The 16,001-nt window shown below is 53.9% G+C and overlaps 5 protein-coding genes across 5 annotated transcripts; all 5 read right to left on the bottom strand.

Moving 5' to 3' along the window:
- Positions 1-55: 55 nt before the first annotated feature.
- On the bottom strand, positions 56-1,187 carry PUNSTDRAFT_54253 (uncharacterized protein). Its single transcript, XM_007386336.1, has 4 exons — positions 1,168-1,187; positions 962-1,119; positions 590-900; positions 56-522 (listed from the first exon to the last, which is right to left on the bottom strand). The coding sequence occupies exons 3-4, from the start codon at positions 842-844 to the stop codon at positions 364-366; spliced, it is 414 nt and encodes a 137-aa protein (XP_007386398.1). The 5' UTR covers positions 845-900; positions 962-1,119; positions 1,168-1,187; the 3' UTR covers positions 56-363.
- Positions 1,188-3,898: 2,711 nt separating this feature from the next.
- Positions 3,899-5,055, bottom strand: PUNSTDRAFT_54252 (uncharacterized protein; the record flags this gene model as incomplete). Its single annotated transcript, XM_007386335.1, has 2 exons — positions 4,822-5,055; positions 3,899-4,765 (listed from the first exon to the last, which is right to left on the bottom strand). Coding segments are annotated over exons 1-2 (883 nt in total), but the record flags the coding sequence as incomplete, so codon positions are not given.
- Positions 5,056-6,167: 1,112 nt separating this feature from the next.
- Positions 6,168-8,584, bottom strand: PUNSTDRAFT_46255 (kinase-like protein; the record flags this gene model as incomplete). The annotated part of the gene is made up of 10 exons (XM_007386334.1): positions 6,168-6,605; positions 6,628-6,855; positions 7,290-7,381; positions 7,436-7,761; positions 7,812-7,912; positions 7,966-8,067; positions 8,127-8,156; positions 8,224-8,273; positions 8,335-8,400; positions 8,464-8,584. The coding sequence occupies 10 exons, from the start codon at positions 8,582-8,584 to the stop codon at positions 6,168-6,170; spliced, it is 1,554 nt and encodes a 517-aa protein (XP_007386396.1).
- Positions 8,585-10,035: 1,451 nt separating this feature from the next.
- Positions 10,036-11,914, bottom strand: PUNSTDRAFT_145341 (uncharacterized protein; the record flags this gene model as incomplete). Its single annotated transcript, XM_007386333.1, has 3 exons — positions 11,662-11,914; positions 10,937-11,605; positions 10,036-10,885 (listed from the first exon to the last, which is right to left on the bottom strand). The coding sequence occupies exons 2-3, from the start codon at positions 11,584-11,586 to the stop codon at positions 10,036-10,038; spliced, it is 1,500 nt and encodes a 499-aa protein (XP_007386395.1). The 5' UTR covers positions 11,587-11,605; positions 11,662-11,914.
- A 1,274-nt stretch (positions 11,915-13,188) lies between these two features.
- PUNSTDRAFT_145340 (kinase-like protein) lies at positions 13,189-15,453 on the bottom strand (the record flags this gene model as incomplete). Its single annotated transcript, XM_007386332.1, has 12 exons — positions 13,189-13,495; positions 13,557-13,837; positions 13,888-13,988; positions 14,043-14,144; positions 14,205-14,249; positions 14,300-14,349; positions 14,408-14,473; positions 14,540-14,719; positions 14,779-14,874; positions 14,927-15,002; positions 15,055-15,161; positions 15,216-15,453. Coding segments are annotated over 12 exons (1,647 nt in total), but the record flags the coding sequence as incomplete, so codon positions are not given.
- Positions 15,454-16,001: the final 548 nt, after the last annotated feature.

The following is a 16,001-nucleotide window of genomic DNA, read 5'->3' as shown; positions in this document are numbered from 1 at the left end:
CGCGAGGTGCGGCAGTTTTCCCCCCAACAATACCAGCGCACTGATCACGAATGCGAGCCGAGCGCCTGACAGGTGGTTTCGGGGAAGAGGAGGAGACGCCTTTCCCTGCGCGAGCACGTGTCCGAGTACCTGTAGGACGAGGGGCCGCGTGCAAGGTCACTGCGGCTGGCAAGATGTCGGCGCCCGCAAATCCCAGCTCTTCGGCTGCCCCCGGGACACGATCAACGTCCATAGCGGCGTCCAGCGTAGGGACCGGTACGTGCTCAAACACCGCTTTTGACACTGATACTGGGACAATCTCGACATGCTCGACGTCCTCTACGACGGGCGTGAAAAGCGGCTCCGTCGACTCGTGTTCACGAGCTAGGCGGCTCGGTCCGGCGTTTTGCGCTGAACCCAGGGCTGGAGCAGGGCTGCCTCCGGAAGGAATCTCATAGGCGGACGGGCCAGGCAACGGCGACAACGACCGACGATGGATTGAGCGGTGTCTTCGGACATCGTTAGGTGCGGCGGCAGTTGGTCCTGGAGTAGCAGGTGGAGTAGCAGACCTCATACTCTCCTGGATGCGTAACGTGACTGAGGACAGCGCATGGGTAGACAGGGATTCCGTAGAGCCTCGAGTATAGTTGTCAGCGGCTCCCGGCTGTATCTGTGGCGTAACTTCCTCCACCGGCGCCGGCTGTTGTCCAGGCTGGTATTGCTCGGGGATAGAAGCAGGGTCCAAGGCGCGGCAGTGGATGTAAGCGACGAGGTTGTGGGCAAGCGGATGGTTGGGAGCGAGAGGCGTGACGCGCCCTTTTGGGATTGTGCACCCTTGTAGCCAAGGGGATGCCTTTGCAGTCATTAAATCCCAACGCTCGTCAGGATCCTCCTTGAGCAGCCCACGAAGCAAGCGCCGAGCTGTAGAGTTGCGGAAAATCAACGTTAATGATATAATGTGAAGTACAACTTTTTGACTCACCGTCACCGCCGGGTCGTTTATTATCATCGTCCTCTTCGCTTATCTCATCGTCCTCGTCCTCATTTCCTATGATCGCAAGTTGCGACTGCCTGGTCGTGATCTGGGCGACTATGTCGGTCGCTCCTTCTTGAACGTGGAATGGCCGTCTTCTGTATAAGCTGGCAGACGCGTCAGCATGGAGTGGGAAATGCAGTACCATGGCCTACCAAAAGAACATAACACCTCCCACACAAAAGGCCTCGCTGATCTCGTTGTTACGCCCGAATGCCACTTCAGGTGCGGCCCAATTTCCGCTACCCGCGTGATCCTGGATGTCGGCGCATGAGCTTATGAAGAGTTCACATGAGATCGTCACCGACCACTATCGCATCCGGGTTCTTGTCAATCGGAATGCACGTTCCAAAATCGCTGATCTTGACGGTCAGGACGCCTGAATCATCTTTGTGGAAGACGAGGATGTTCTGGGCAGTAGCTTTGTGAGTCCGGTTATTAACGTGCGGGCAAGGAAAGTGTGAACGAACCTCGGCTTTGATGTCGCGGTGGAGAAACCCTTCCGAATGGATGTACTGCCGATAACTGTCAGACGAATGTGACCGCGATCAACGCACATAGGAGACTCGCCATTAAACCTTCAATAACTTGAGCTACGACGGGCTTGGCGTTTTTCTCGGCTGATATTCATCGAGAGGTTAGTGATTGAGCATATCGTGTTCATCAGGGAGGCTCACGAAGTCTTCCCCAACGTGCAACGTAATGGTACAAAGACTGGTGACCGGCCAAAAGGGATACAGTGCCTGAATTCACGTTCATGCTAGGAAGTGAGCATCCTGAAGGATGGTGCAATGGAGGTGGACTCACATAGAAGCGTGGGTTTCTCGGGATCTCGATACCAATCAACCATCTCATTCACGTTCGGATGATGAAGCCCTTCCCAAAGGCGAACCTCGTTGGCGTGTTTATTGAACGTTTTGAAATCCATCTGGACAGTCTTGATGGCGACCATACGTCCGGTTGTGATGCAGGTGGCGAGGTCGACAACTGATACAAGGAGACATTCAGGAGTCAGGCTGACCGTGCGATGAACCACTGTTTATGACCTACATCCTTCAGCTCCACGTCCTATAGAAAGTCCAATATCGTACCGTTCTCGGTGCGTTGGATAGTCTCCGACATTCACGAGATCACGATAAACATACTCTAGAGCGGGATAAGAGTGAAACTCCAGCAACAAGAGCGCAGAACACGCACCGTTTCCATCGATGCGTACAGTGTCGTCAGGGCACAATGTACGTAGTTTCCCGGCCTCAATCTCTTCGTTGTTAATCTGTGATGTCGGGCGGTCAGATCTGAGTAACGTATATAGGTTCACACTCACGCTGATATGAGCGGCCTTGCTCCTCGGGGATATGCAAACCACCTCTTTTTTGTGCGCTCCTTCTCCCGGGCCCTTGAGGATCAAGGCGACAGCAGTGGATGACGAGTCCGCTGCAAGCCGTATATAAGTCGCTGTTCACCCTGTACCATGCGCCACTCACGAATTTCTTGTGCACTAGCGTGCAGAGTTCCGGATATGTCACGCCAGATACGCCAAGCTTGAACATCGTCAGAGCTTTGGGCGCTAGACCTAGACGGAGCCTTGAAAACCAAATGCGGCACGGCCCTCGTAGCAGATTGCAGGAAGCCCCAAGCGGTGGAAGTATGTCGCAGTTCATACCTCAGGGACGCGCGTTGAGCGAATAGTTTGTAGTTCGCCAACCCCTGTGACGAAGGCCGTAGCGTTGGCGCCATAAATGCGGATGAGATAAAGTCCAAAAGGAAGGGAGGAGATATGCGGGAGCGACCAGAATATATACAGTGATACCAGATGGCCCAAGAGCGTTGTGGCTTAAACAGCAGCCATTGTGATCACGGCCACCACGTCCGGTTCCAGGTAATATAAACGGCAGGCCACAAAATGGCGATTGAAGAGCACAAAACAGGGTTTTACATGCTCCCGTCCCGTAGCCCAACGTTGCGACCGGCGACTGCTGAACTGGATGTTTCGGTGGTGCGCGATACAGAGGCGTGCCTAGATGAATGTATTTCAGACGGTGAGCCAATACTAAGATTAGCATTGTCGGGTGTGAGGGTCCAGTCAATGCCACTGTTGAAGATGATCGTCGACGATCCCGCGCTGACGCCCGCAGCACGTGTCGTCATCAACATTCAGTGCAACACTGGCTGCTGTACGATGTACAGCCCGGGGCTGCTGCCCGGCCGACCTTCGTCAGTACTTAAGGCTAAGCTCATGCACGATCCGGGAACATCACATGATTAGCGTGACATTCCGAAAAAGGCAATTTACGGCTGCTTGGTTTGACGTGTCGCCTCGTCGTCGTCCTCGTTGCTCACTGTGCACTCTCCGGGACTCCTGAGCGTTGTCTTTGATACTGCCACCTACGGATTTCCCAATATCAACACCGAACTAGCTGTGAAATGAGAATTCGGACAAAGTCAGAGTGGTCTCATCGGGGAAATGCAGCTGATGCCAATGCAGCTGCATCATCGGAGGTGAAGCAATTCACTGTTTTTGTAGGCTGGTAGTCTAATATAGTCGGATGTACGTTGGGCGGATTGAACGCAGCTCGTCGTCGCGGAGGGACAGTCGTTTTTACCAAATTAGGACTGTGACGGTAATGTGACGTAGCTCACGTGATGTTCCCGGATGCTTAGCCTTATGTAGTAGGTATATATTTCCGGCGCGGTCCCGATAGCGCACCGCACGCCAATATTGGCGCACACAGTGCATCGGAAGTTTGACAAGAAGGTGTTAGCACCGTAATCAGGGAGATGGAAGGTCGATTGCTGAAAAGAGAATTGATGATAGTACTGATACAACAAATAGCCATAGTGTGGACGGACACGCGATTACGCAACATTCATTGTGCGTTAAGGAGTGTCCGCACGTCGATACGAGTCCAAGCCCAGCGATCGTAAGGGACCGGTGTATCGACCGTTCCGTTGAGTATCTCGAGATTAGCAGCGCTGTCACTAGATCTCTCCTCCAAGTCCTGAACTGGTATCCAGCGATAGTGATCTAAGACGAGATGACGCCACCGCCTGCATGTCTCGTCCCATTCCACCAGCTCGTCGTCTAGGGTGTTGGCAAATACAGGATTACCATCCACAAGTTCATCTTCCTTGAAGACTTTAATGATCCAAGGGGGAAAGGTTCGCATCGCCCGGACGATGCACTCCGAACATCGTCCGTAGATCCGGTACCAGCGTTCAAGCGCGGAATGGATTGTCTGCGGGATATCGGAGAACTGAATTTCGTGCTGCCTAGCAAACACTCTGGGTCGCCGCGGGCATAGGGGCGCTGGGAGAAGACGAATGTCGGCGTCAATGGCGATGTTATCGAATCTCATCCCGAGCTGCTGCATCACAAGACGTTCCCTCTGCAGCCATGTGAAAGGCCAAGTCTCGGGCTGGCAAGCACTCCAGTCGTGATAGGGATAGCCTTGCTCGTCCGCGCCGATGCGAGGTCTAGGTCGCAAAACCTTGTCCGAGTCGTAGCGGGCCTGCTGGTCCACGCTGCGTCCACAATCGTGTAAAGATGGGTTAACCTCGCTCCACTTTTGACAGAGCGTGGTCACTGCGCGTAAGTCCTCGCGCGGATATGTCATTGTGGCTTCGCCACTGATCTCGGCGTAAATGTGCTGGAATGACTCGATAAAGGCCTTCAACTCCTCCCTCTTGACTTTTCGTGTTTCGTCTGGCCGTCGGCCGCCTACGAAGGGCATACTATGCTCCTTTTCAGCTGAACTGTGTCGAGCCGCGTGAGCGGTCGTAGGAGATGCAGCAAGAACAGGATAACATACGGATCGATTTGTACGGCAGCATCCTTATATCCAAGGAGCTCCTCCAGAGTTTCTCCGCGTCGAGCGTCTCGGCGTTCAATGTCCACAAGTACATCCCTGACGAGTGGGATCGTACGTAACAGAGCATCTTCCATTTCAGCGACGAGCCTCCTAACATGATCTGCGTCCCCTCGCATCTCCTGCAACCCTTGCCAGCGTTCGTGATCCCCCATCTTGCCCTGAAACCTAGTTCCTGGCCTGGTGTCTGATGTTGGTGGTTCGGCATTTGCCCGACGGCGTTTTCGTATGCTCTCTTCGCTTGGTCCGATAGGCCGACCTCGCTTAGACTGTCGCGTAGGGAGGGGCTGCGGCCAAACGTCTAAGCGTAGTAGTTCATCGTTCGACCGACCTCGTTTTCTGGGTCGCTCTTCGCTCGTTTCCGCAGCACGACCTCGCTTAGATCGTCGGGTAGAAGCAGGCGTGACCTTGACTTGAGCAACGGCCTTCTTCTGGTTTTTCGAAGACGCTGGCTCTCTCTGGGTAGCTTTCGATCTGCGAGTTGTCGCAGTTTGTATAGTTGGTGGGGAAGGTTGAACAGGTGATTTCCGAGTGCGGAAGTTGTACGTATGCGCCATGCTACCTGCATTCAACAGATTTTATAGTACCGTGAGCCACGATCGAACCAATGGCCATGCGAGTCACCGGCTTGAACTCACCCGCTTCCGAATGTTACAATATTCAACCCCGGTTGTTTTTCGACGTCGCTGTCGAAGTGTACAAGCAATCGTTCTTCGGTAGGTACGGTAGCCGTTGCGAAAAGAGACTAAGTGCCGTTCGGTGCGTTCACGAGTGAGACAGCCCCTGTGACTACAACGTCGACTTAGTATGATATCCTGAATGCGCATCAAGAGTTAGCATACCGTGCTATGAAGCAAGTTGACAATATTCAGGCGATGTTTCTTCATATTGCCGGTTGGGACCGAGCAGATCGAGTACAACGTCTCCCGGAAGCCACGTGGTCCACACCACGCGTTGAATAAACCGGAGCTCTAAGTTGATCGCAACCCGAACGCGATGGCAAGCCAAAGAGGTGAAAAGAGTAGATGAAGAAGCAAGATATCGACGTCCAGATCACAAGAGGACTTGCAAAGGGGCGTGTAAGGCGTCGACTGTCCCATCATTGGGACGCACACCGGTCAGAAACCACGTGGCTCTTACCAAAGTCTGCGTCCAACGATGCATTGACATAGTCGCCCATCGTATTCAATACATTTATGACATAGACCATAGATCATAGGGTACATATAAACTGCGTTACATTTGGGAGAATCGTGGCGCTTCATATCAGAGACGAAAGGGAAGACCGTTTATACCATCTTCTGTCTCTTGCTGGCCTTCTCCACTTGTGCGCCCAGCTTCCTCTTCTGTCCGGTCGTGGCCAACATCCCCTTCTTCCCGACCGCTGGCGCGACCTGCGCATCATGAGTCGCGGCAATTGCACCGACTGCAGTACCAGCGCGCTTGTCGTGGATGCGAGTCGATCGTCTGACAGGCACTGCCGGAGAGGATCCAGCGTTTTTCCTTGCGCGAGTACGAGCCCGCGTGCGTGGAGGAGGGGCCTTCAAGGTAGATGCAGCTGGCACGGTGTCGGTCATTGCAGCTCCTGGCTCTTCGGCTGGCTCAGGGACAAGGTCGACGTCCATAGCAGCGTTCTGCGGGGGAACGGGCACATGCTCCAGAATCGCGTTTAGCACTTGGGAAGCAGTCTCTGCGCGCTCCAGGTCCTCCGCTATGGGCTGCAACGGCTGCGGATAGAATGGACGATACGTCAACAGCGGATTCGTCGACTCCTGACCATGAGCTGCGCGACTTGGTCCGGCGACTTGCACTGAATTCGGGGCTAGAGCAGCGCTTTCTCCATAGGCGGAAGCGCCAGGCGACGGCGAGGACGACGACGATCGAAGATGGATTGAACGTTGTGTCCGGGCTTGACGGATGTAATGTGATGACGCTACGGCTACTGGCGCTGGAGCAGCAGCAAGGCTCGCTCTGTTCCTGCCAGGCGTCGCGAAGGGTGGTGAAGCGATGGACAAATCAATGTCAGAAACTGTCTCGATCTTCACGACGACCGGTGTCGGGGTTGACGAATTATGTGCGGAGAGTGGTCCCGAAGGACCTGGCGTACGCCTCGGACCGTCTTCCTGCACGGGATACGGACGAGGAAACCCTACAACACCCTGCCTAGCGGGTGACGCGACGACGGTTTTCCCCGGAGTGACGAGGGGTTCTGTACCGCCTCGAGTATAGTTGTCGGCGGGATGCAGCTGCATCCGTGACACGACTTCCTCCGCCGGTGCCGGCTCGTCTCCAGGTCGGTAGCGGCTGGGGATATAAGGAAGAGCCGCGGACGTGAACTCAGCGAGAGCGGCAAGGTTTTGGACCAGCGGGTCGCCGCAGGTCAGAGGCGGAACGCGCCCTTGTGGAACTACGCAATCTTGGAGCCAAGGAGACTCCCGAGCTCTCCTGAGATCCATGCGATCTTCGGGTTTCTCCTGCAACAATCCGCGGAGTAAAGCGCGAGCTGTAAGAGTGATTCAATCACAGGAATATTTCGAAGGATATAACCTCAGCTCACCATGTTTGCTGAGCGAGCCTTTCTTCACGTCATCGTTGCCTGTGGCTTGGGCCTCCTCGGTGGGTGCATTGCTGTTACCACTGCCACCGTTGGCGTCGTCCGCTCCGGCGTCATTCGCTCCGGTATTTTCCCCCTTAGCTCCGTTCTCTTCGGCGGCATTCGCTCCGCCGGCATTCACTCCGCGAGCACTTTCTTCGGCGGCATTCTCTTCCGTTGCATTCGGAGCGACCTCGTCAAGTTCCACAAGTTGCGATCGCCTGGTTGTGATTTGATCTACAACGTCTTTTGCTCCTTCTCGGACCAGGAACGGCCGTTTCTTGAACAATCTGAATCCCGAATCAGCCAAAGCGCTTTGAGTTGTAAAGATAGGACCCACATGAAGTACATCACGCCTCCGACACAGAATGCGTCGCTTAGCTCGTTGTTGCGCTTCATCGCCACTTCAGGCGCGGCGTAGTTCGTACTTCCCGCACGGTCCTGCATCGGAACATGAGCTCCAGCGAAAATCGAACGGAATGGGAGCCCCTCACCACCGGTGCGTTAGGATCCTCCTTTTTCCGGATACACGTCCCGAAATCGCCAATTTTGACGGTGAGAACGCCAGATTCGTCCTGGTGGAAAACCAGGATGTTCTGAAGGCAATGTTGTTAGACCAAGGACAATTGGACAGGCGATATCACAAGGTACGGACCTCAGGTTTGATGTCCCGGTGAAGGAAACCCTGTTCGTGTATGTACTACCGACAAATGTTCAGAGAAGACCTCGCATTGAAACCCTTGAAAGCCTACCATAAGGCCGTCTATAACTTGAGCGACGACGGGCTGCGCGAGATATTCGGCTGACATGGGGTAAACAGATCATAAGCTCGGGAAATCACGGACGTCGAGAGTGCGGCTTACGCAGCTTTCCATAACGCGCGACATAGTGTAATAAAGATTGTTCGGGTGCCACAGAGGTGATCATCGCTGAGATACACAATGAAAACGGGAATGGATATCGCCTGGAGCAAATTTTAAGTGAGTACTCACATAACTCCGTGGGCCTCTTTGGATTGGTGCACCAATCCAGCAGCTCTAGCACATTAGGGTGACAGAAACCTTCCCACAGGCGGATCTCATGGGCGAATTTGCCAAAAGTTTCGTATGTCATGTTCACAGTTTTGACAGCGACTGCGCGCTTGGTTGCGGTGCACGTAGCGAGCTGAACTTCTACAGACAATGACACAAGTTAGGCCTGAGAGTGGGTATAATAGTTATCCACGATTGACCTCCTTCCGCTCCGGACCCGATGAGCAGATCGAGATCGTAGCGTCCCAGGTGTGTGGGAGCTTCACTGACGTTCGCAAGGTAGCGATACGCATATTCTGATATAAGGAGTGAGCGGTTATCTCTGTGTGAATTTGACGGCAGTACCATTGTCTTCTATGAGTACGATGTCATTCGGTGACAGTACATATGGTTTCCCGGCTGCCATGTCCTTGCCGTTGATCTAAATATTTGTGAGTGGCTCGATCATTTCGATAGATGTGAGGTTATGCTCACGCTCATCTGTACGGCCTCGCTCATCCGTAACATGCATACCTCCTCTGCTTGCCCTCCTTGAGCTGGACCCTTGAGAATTAACGCTACAGCGTCGTATGATACGTCCGCTGTGAACGGTAATTTTAGGAACTGCGATTCTTGCGGCGAGCGTGACTCACCAGTCTTCTTCGTATTCGCATGCAGAGAGCCTGATTTGTCACGACAGACGTGCCACGTTTGTATGCCGATAGCGTTTTGGGTACGGGACTGCGTTGGCGCTTCGAAAATGACATGTGGTAACGCTGTCCTAGCAGACTGGAGAAATGCCCAGGCAGTGGAAGTCTGCCGCAGTTCATGTTTATAAGAAGCACGTCGGGCAAATACTGCGGGATTTGCCAATCCTTGAGATTGCGCCATATCCGCGGGCTGTAGAGGAGTCAAGCAAGAGCGGCAAAGGGCGATATTGCGTGAACGGCCATGATTCATATACCGATGCAACACAATGGGCCCAAGGAAGGCATGGCCCCCATAGTTGAGAGCCTGGCCACAAACACCTCTCGATCGCGCAGGTGACACATGCAAGGCCACGAAAACCAACATTCCGGAAGGGTGAAGAAAAAGGGGTCATTGCAGCGACACCGGGATATAATTTTCATTCGTATTCATAAAGTGACCTCTTGGTAGCTCAGCGATGTCGCATTGCTCTACCAGTGCACCGGACAATGCATCTGGTAAATCGGAAGGTCAGCTTTGTCTAATTCAGGGATGAGGAGTGGAATAGTACACGATATCCGAGAGCTGAATCCCCATATGTTCATGATCTTGTTGAATAAGTCTCGATAAACACTTCATGTGCCGCAACAGCGAAGTTCGGACTCGACGAGCATGACAAGGCGCTGGTCCGAGAGCAGCCGTGAGCGCAGCATTTGGCGAACACGTGACGACACAATCAAACGCACGCAACTTGCGTTGTCAATGTTAGCCTATTAGTATCCTGCGGCGTAGGGCCGAGTATTGATTCAAGTGCACATGGAAAACAAGTAGGCGCAGGCATGTCATTGCGCTATGCAAGTAACACATTCAGGCCCAAGACCAGTGGTTGTAGGGAACCTGGGTGGTGGCCGTCCCATTGACGACCTTGGGATCCGCGGCGCTATCGCTTGGCTTCGTCTCTAACTCCTGGACAGGTATCCAGGAATAATGATCCTGCACAAGAATTCTCCATCGCCTGCTCGTCTCATCCCACTCCGCGAGTTCGTCGTTCAGAAGGTTGATAAAGACGGGGTTCCCATCCACGAAACCATCCGTATCGTCCACCTCGATCATCCACGTGGGGAACGACCGGATTGCCCGAAGGATGCATTGCAAACATCGTCCATAGACACGGTGCCAGCGTTCAAGTATGCGATAGATCGGCCTTGTTATGTCGTGGAATTGGGGTCGGTACTGTTCGTCAAACGCTCGTGGTCGTCGGGGACGGAGCGGTGCTGGAAGGACAAGCGCGTCCGTGACAACGGTACGATTGAATAGAATGCCAACCTCGCCCATAACGATTCGTTCCTTCCCCATCCTCCGCGGTGGCCATGTTTCGTGCGGGCAAGCGCTCCAGTCATGGAAGGGAAGACCCTGTTGGTCCACGCCCACTCGAGGCCTGGGTTTTGGAAACGACTCTGCGGTGGTACGGTTGCGCTGCTTCGCGCTGCATCGGCAATCGTGCCAAGCCGGATTCTCCTCGCCCCAGTCGTCGCAGAGCGTGGATAAGGTGCGCAGGTCATCGCTCGAGAAGGCCTTCGCGGTATTGCCACTGATCTTGGACCGGACAGACTTGAAAGATGCGATGAGGGTCTTGAGTTCTCCCTCAGCGACCTTTCGTGCGTCATCGGGCTGCTGTTCGTCCATCGAGGACACGGTATCAACCTTCTCCGTCGAGCTGCATCAAGAGACGTGAGCAAAGAAAGTGCAATGGAATAACGTGACATACGACTCGATTTGTACGGATCTGGCCTCATGTGCACCACGCTGCACTGGAGATTCTTCGCACCGAGCGTCCAGATGCATAACGTCCGAAAGCAAACACCTGGCGCTAGTGCTGGCACGCGCTATAAGCTCCTCCGTCTGAACCACTATCCTCCAAACATCCGTCGCATCTCTTCGTAGGTGGTTTAGCTTCGCCGCGGATCGTTTGAAGCTACTCCTCTGTTCCGGTAATTTCGTCTGAGAACTGACGTCCAAATTTGCAGACTCGGCATTCGGCCGACGTCGTTTCCGAACGCGCCCTTCGCTGGGTTCCGCCGGTCGGTCTCGTTTCGCGTGTCGGGTAGGAGGGGGAGGAAGGTCGAATGTCTCTTTCGGCAATCTCGTATGCGAACCAGAGGCCAAGACTGATGGTTCGACATTCGGCCGGCATCGCTTTCGAGCGCGCTCTTCACTGGATTCTGCAGGTCGACTTCGTTTGCTTTGTCGCGTAGGCCGACGGGGGTGGCCTTGAGCAGTGACCTTCTTCTGAGGATTCGAAGGGGCAAGCTCTTTTTGGGCGGTTTTCGCTCTACGAGTTGTCGCGGTCTGTGTAGTTGGTTGAGGAGAGGAATGACGATGCGACTGCTGAGCGCGGAGGTTGTATGTATGTGTCATGTTCCCTGTGATCAACAGACTGATAATGTGAGCCACGGGCACGTCGACCGTTTGAGCCACGGAGTCCAGACTCACCGCGTCGGGATTCGATGATGCTTATTATCTCTGAGTTTAGGGCAACCTTCCTTAAGCTAGCTGCCGATGCTTGAGCTAAACGCGTCGGAGAGTGTATCCTTAGGGAGATCTTGGAGAGACCGGTGAGACGTTTTGGTGGGCCTTCCGCTCAGAGGTGAGACAGCTCCCGGGTCGGCACGATCACAGCGATACGCTGGACGTATAATTGATGGTCAAGGTACAGAAAACCAGAACGAGATGTTAAGATTCGGGCGATGTTCCCTCATACTGGCAGCCGGTAGAGCAGAAGTACAACGTCTCTCGGAAGCCACGTGGTCCATACAAACAAAACATATCCAACGGGCTTGAGTTGCTGAATTTGCTCGAACCTCGAACCTTAAGCTTCCACTTTCCATCCCCTTCATCACCGTGACATATATTTCACCACAGCGAAACCTATTCCATTCAATCTGACGAATCGCATTCTGAGTTACAAGCCATAGGACGATATGCGAACGTCCATGTTACAGATTAGCTTCGATCTCGCACATTGTCTCTGGGTTTGAACCATTTCATTACATAGACCATAGATCATAGGTACATGCAAACTGCGCTCCAACGGGGAAAGTAATGGTTTGTCATTTCAGGCGACAGGGGAAGACCGTTTATCCCGTCTTCTGTTTCTTGCTAGCCTTCTCCGCTCGTGCACACAGTTTTCTCTTCTCTCCGGTCGCCGCCAACGTCCCCTTCTTCCCGACCGCTGGCGCGACCTGCGCATCATGAGTCGCGGCGATCGCACCGCTGGTAGTACCAGCGCGCTTGTCGTGGATGCGAGTCGATCGTCTGACAGGCACTGCCGGGGAAGATCCAGCGTTTTTCCTTGCGCGAGTACGAGCCCGCGTGCGTGGAGGAGGGGCCTTCAAGGTAGATGCAGCTGGTACGGTGTCGGTCACCGCGGCTCCTGGCTCTTCGGCTGGCTCAGGGACAAGGTTGACGTCCATAGCAGCGTTCTGCGGGGGCACGGGCACATGCTCCAGGGCCGCGTTTAGCACTTGGGAAGCAGTCTCTGCGCGCTCCAGGTCCTCCGCTATGGGCTGCAACGGCTGGGGATAGAATGGCCGATACGTCAACAGCGGATTCGTCGACTCCTGACCATGAGCTGCGCGACTTGGTCCGGCGACTTGCGCTGAATTCGGGGCTAGAGCAGCGCTTTCTCCATAGGCGGAAGCGCCAGGCGACGGCGACGACGACGACGATCGAGTTTGAGTTGAACGTTGTGTCCGGGCTACGGCTACTGGCGCTGGAGCAGCAGCAAGGCTCGCTCTGTTACTGCCAGGCGTCGCGAAGGGTGGTGAAGCGGTGGACAAATCAATGTCAGAAACTGTCTCGATCTTCACGACGACCGGTGTCGGGGTTGACGAATTATGTGCGGAGAGTGGTCCCGAAGGACCTGGCGTACGCCTCGGACCGTCTTCCTGCACGGGATACGGACGAGGAAACCCTACAACACCCTGCCTAGCGGGTGACGCGACGACGGTTTGCTCTGGAGTGACGAGGGGTTCTGTACCGCCTCGAGTATAGTTGTCGGCGGGATTCAGCTGCATCCGTGACACTACTTCCTCTGCCGGTGCCGGCGCATCTCCAGGTCGGTAGCGATCGGGGATATGAGGAGGAGCCAAGGACGCGAACTTCGCGAGAGCGACAAGGTTATGGAACAGCGGATCGCCGGAGGTCAGAAGCGGAACGCGCCCTTGCGGAACTACGCAACCTTGCAGCCAAAGAGACTGCCGAGCTCGCCGGAGATCCATACGATCTTTAGGGTTCTCCTGCAACAATCCGCGGAGTAAAGCTCGAGCTGTGAAGGTGAAAGCGACTTCAATCACAGGAGTCCCCTGAAGGATACAAGGTCAGCTCACCATGTTTGCTGAGCGAGCCTTTTTTCACGTCATCGTTGCCTGTGCCTTGGGCATCCTCGGTGGGGGCATTGCTGTTGCCACTGTCACCGTTGGCGTCGTTCGCTCCGGCGTCATTCGCTTCAGAGTCTTTCTCCTTAGCATCGTTCTCCTCGGCGGCGTTCTCTTCGGTTTCATTCGGAGCAACCTCGTCAAGTTCCACAAGTTGCGATTGCCTGGTTGTGATTTCATCTACAACATTGTTCGCTCCTTCTCGGACAAGAAACGGCCGTTTCTTGAACAATCTTGATCACGAATCAGCCAAAGCGCTTTGAGATGTGAAGATAGGACCGACATGAAGTACATCACGCCTCCGACACAAAATGCGTCGCTTAGCTCGTTGTTGCGCCTCATCGCTACTTCAGGCGCGGCGTAATTCGTAGTTCCCGCACGATCCTGAGTTGGAACATGAGCTCCAGCGAAAAATTGGACGGAATGGGAGCTTCTCACTACTGGTGCGTTAGGATCCTCCTTTTTCCGGATACACGTTCCGAAATCGCCAATTTTGACGGTAAGGACGCCAAATTCGTCCTGGCGAAAGACCAGGATATTCTGAAGTTGTTTTTTATTAGTCCAAGGACGATTGGACAGATGATACCACAAGGCACAGACCTCAGGTTTGATATCCCGGTGAAGGAAACCCTGTTCGTGTATGTACTACCGAGAAAAGTTCAAGGATGTCCTCACGTTGAAATTTTGAAGCTCACCGTGAGACCGTCGATCACTTGAGCTACGACGGGCTGCGCGATATATTCAGCTAACAATGGTGAAGAAATCAAATTTTGGGAATTGCGGGAGTCAAGGGTGCCACTCACGTAGCTTTCCATGACGTAAGACATAATGCAGCAGAGATTGATGAGCTGCTAAAGAGGTGATCATTGCTTCATATCACAACGATAACGTGAATGAGTGTCACCATACAGTATAATTTGTGAGCGACTACTTACATAACTCCGTGGGTTTGTCTGGATTTGTGCACCAATCAAGCAATTCTAATACGTTTGGATGCAGAAAACCTGCCCAGATGCGGAGCTCGCGGGCAACCTTCTCAAAGTTATCGTAAGTCGTCTTCACAGTCTTGACGGCAACTGCACGCCCGGTCGCGGTGCACGTGGCTAGAATGACCTCTACCGACAATAGCTCTAGTCAGGCCTGATAGTGCGTGTGATATTTGTTTACGACTGACCTCCTTCCCCTCCCCGCCCGAGGAACGCGTTGCCATTGTAGCGTCCCCTGTGCGTGGGAGCATCGCCGACATTTACAAGGTAGCGATACGCGTATTCTGATTCAGGGTGAGAGTCTGTCCTTGAGTGAATATAACAAAGAGCACGTACCATTGCCTTCGATGCGTACCATGTCGTCCGGTGACAGTACATATGGTTTCCCGGCCGCCATGTCCTTGTCATTGATCTGGTAGTTGTGAGTGGGTCGATTATTACGATGCACGTTAGGTCATGCTCACGCTCATCTGGACGGACTCGCTCATCCGTAACATACAAACTTCGTCTCCGTGCCCTCCTTGAGCTGGGCCTTTGAGAACCAACGCTACTGCCATGCATGGTACATCTGCTGCGTACGATAGAAAATTCAGCAACTGCCGGTCTTACACAAAGCGTGACTCACATGTCTCCTTCGTACTCGCGTGTAGAGATCCGAATTTGTCACGCCAGACATGCCACGCCTGCAGACCGGTGGCGACTTGGGCACGGGACTGCGACGATTCTTCGAGAATGACATGCGGAAAAGCTGCCCTAGCAGACTGAAGGAAGGCCCAGGCGGTCGAAGTCTGCCGCAGTTCATGTTGATAGGAAGCACGTCGGGCAAATACGACGGGATTTGCCAATCCCTGCGATTGCGCCATCTGCGGATAGTAGGTGGTTCAAGCAGGTGTGATAGTGATAAAGGGCGATTCTTGATGAACAGCCCTTATTTATATGTCGATGCAACGCAAGTGCCACAAAGAGGACGGGGCCCCCACAGTGTTTGTTCTGAGCCCGGCCACCGGCACCGTGATCGCAAGGTGACACATGCGAGGCCACGAAAACCGTCGCTCCGGAAGGGTGCGAACAATAAATTAATTGAGGAGGCAAGTGATTATCCTGTTCAAACAGGCTGGTGACCGTCTAATCGCTCGGCCAGTTCGCATTACTTCACTGGTGCACCGGACAACACATCTGGCAATTCCGATGGTCAGCTCCTAGTGATTTCGAGATGAGGTATGGAGATAACATACGAGATCACATACGATATTTGAGAACTGGATCTCCATGTATTTTAGCATTCGTCTTGACTGAAAATCGGTGAGCGCTTGCTGGGCCACAACCGCGAACTTTCGACGAGCATGCCCATCCATCGGCAAGGCGCTGCGACTCCGAGTCCGCGAGCAGTAGCAATCACGTGACGGCACAG

The sequence above is a fragment of the Punctularia strigosozonata genome, assembly GCF_000264995.1.
Source record: "Punctularia strigosozonata HHB-11173 SS5 unplaced genomic scaffold PUNSTscaffold_10, whole genome shotgun sequence".
Lineage (NCBI taxonomy): Eukaryota > Fungi > Basidiomycota > Agaricomycetes > Corticiales > Punctulariaceae > Punctularia > Punctularia strigosozonata.
The sequence above is the reverse complement of the archived record's forward strand: the minus strand, read 5'-3'. Positions and strand labels throughout refer to the sequence as shown.

Coding starts and splice junctions, on each gene's coding strand:
- PUNSTDRAFT_54253 (XM_007386336.1), bottom strand. CDS start 844: ATGACTGCAAAGGCATCCCCTTGGCTACAAGGGTGCACAATCCCAAAA. Junction 523..589: donor CGGAATCCCTGTCTACCCAT/GCGCTGTCCTCA, acceptor CTGCTACTCCAG/GACCAACTGCCGCCGCACCT.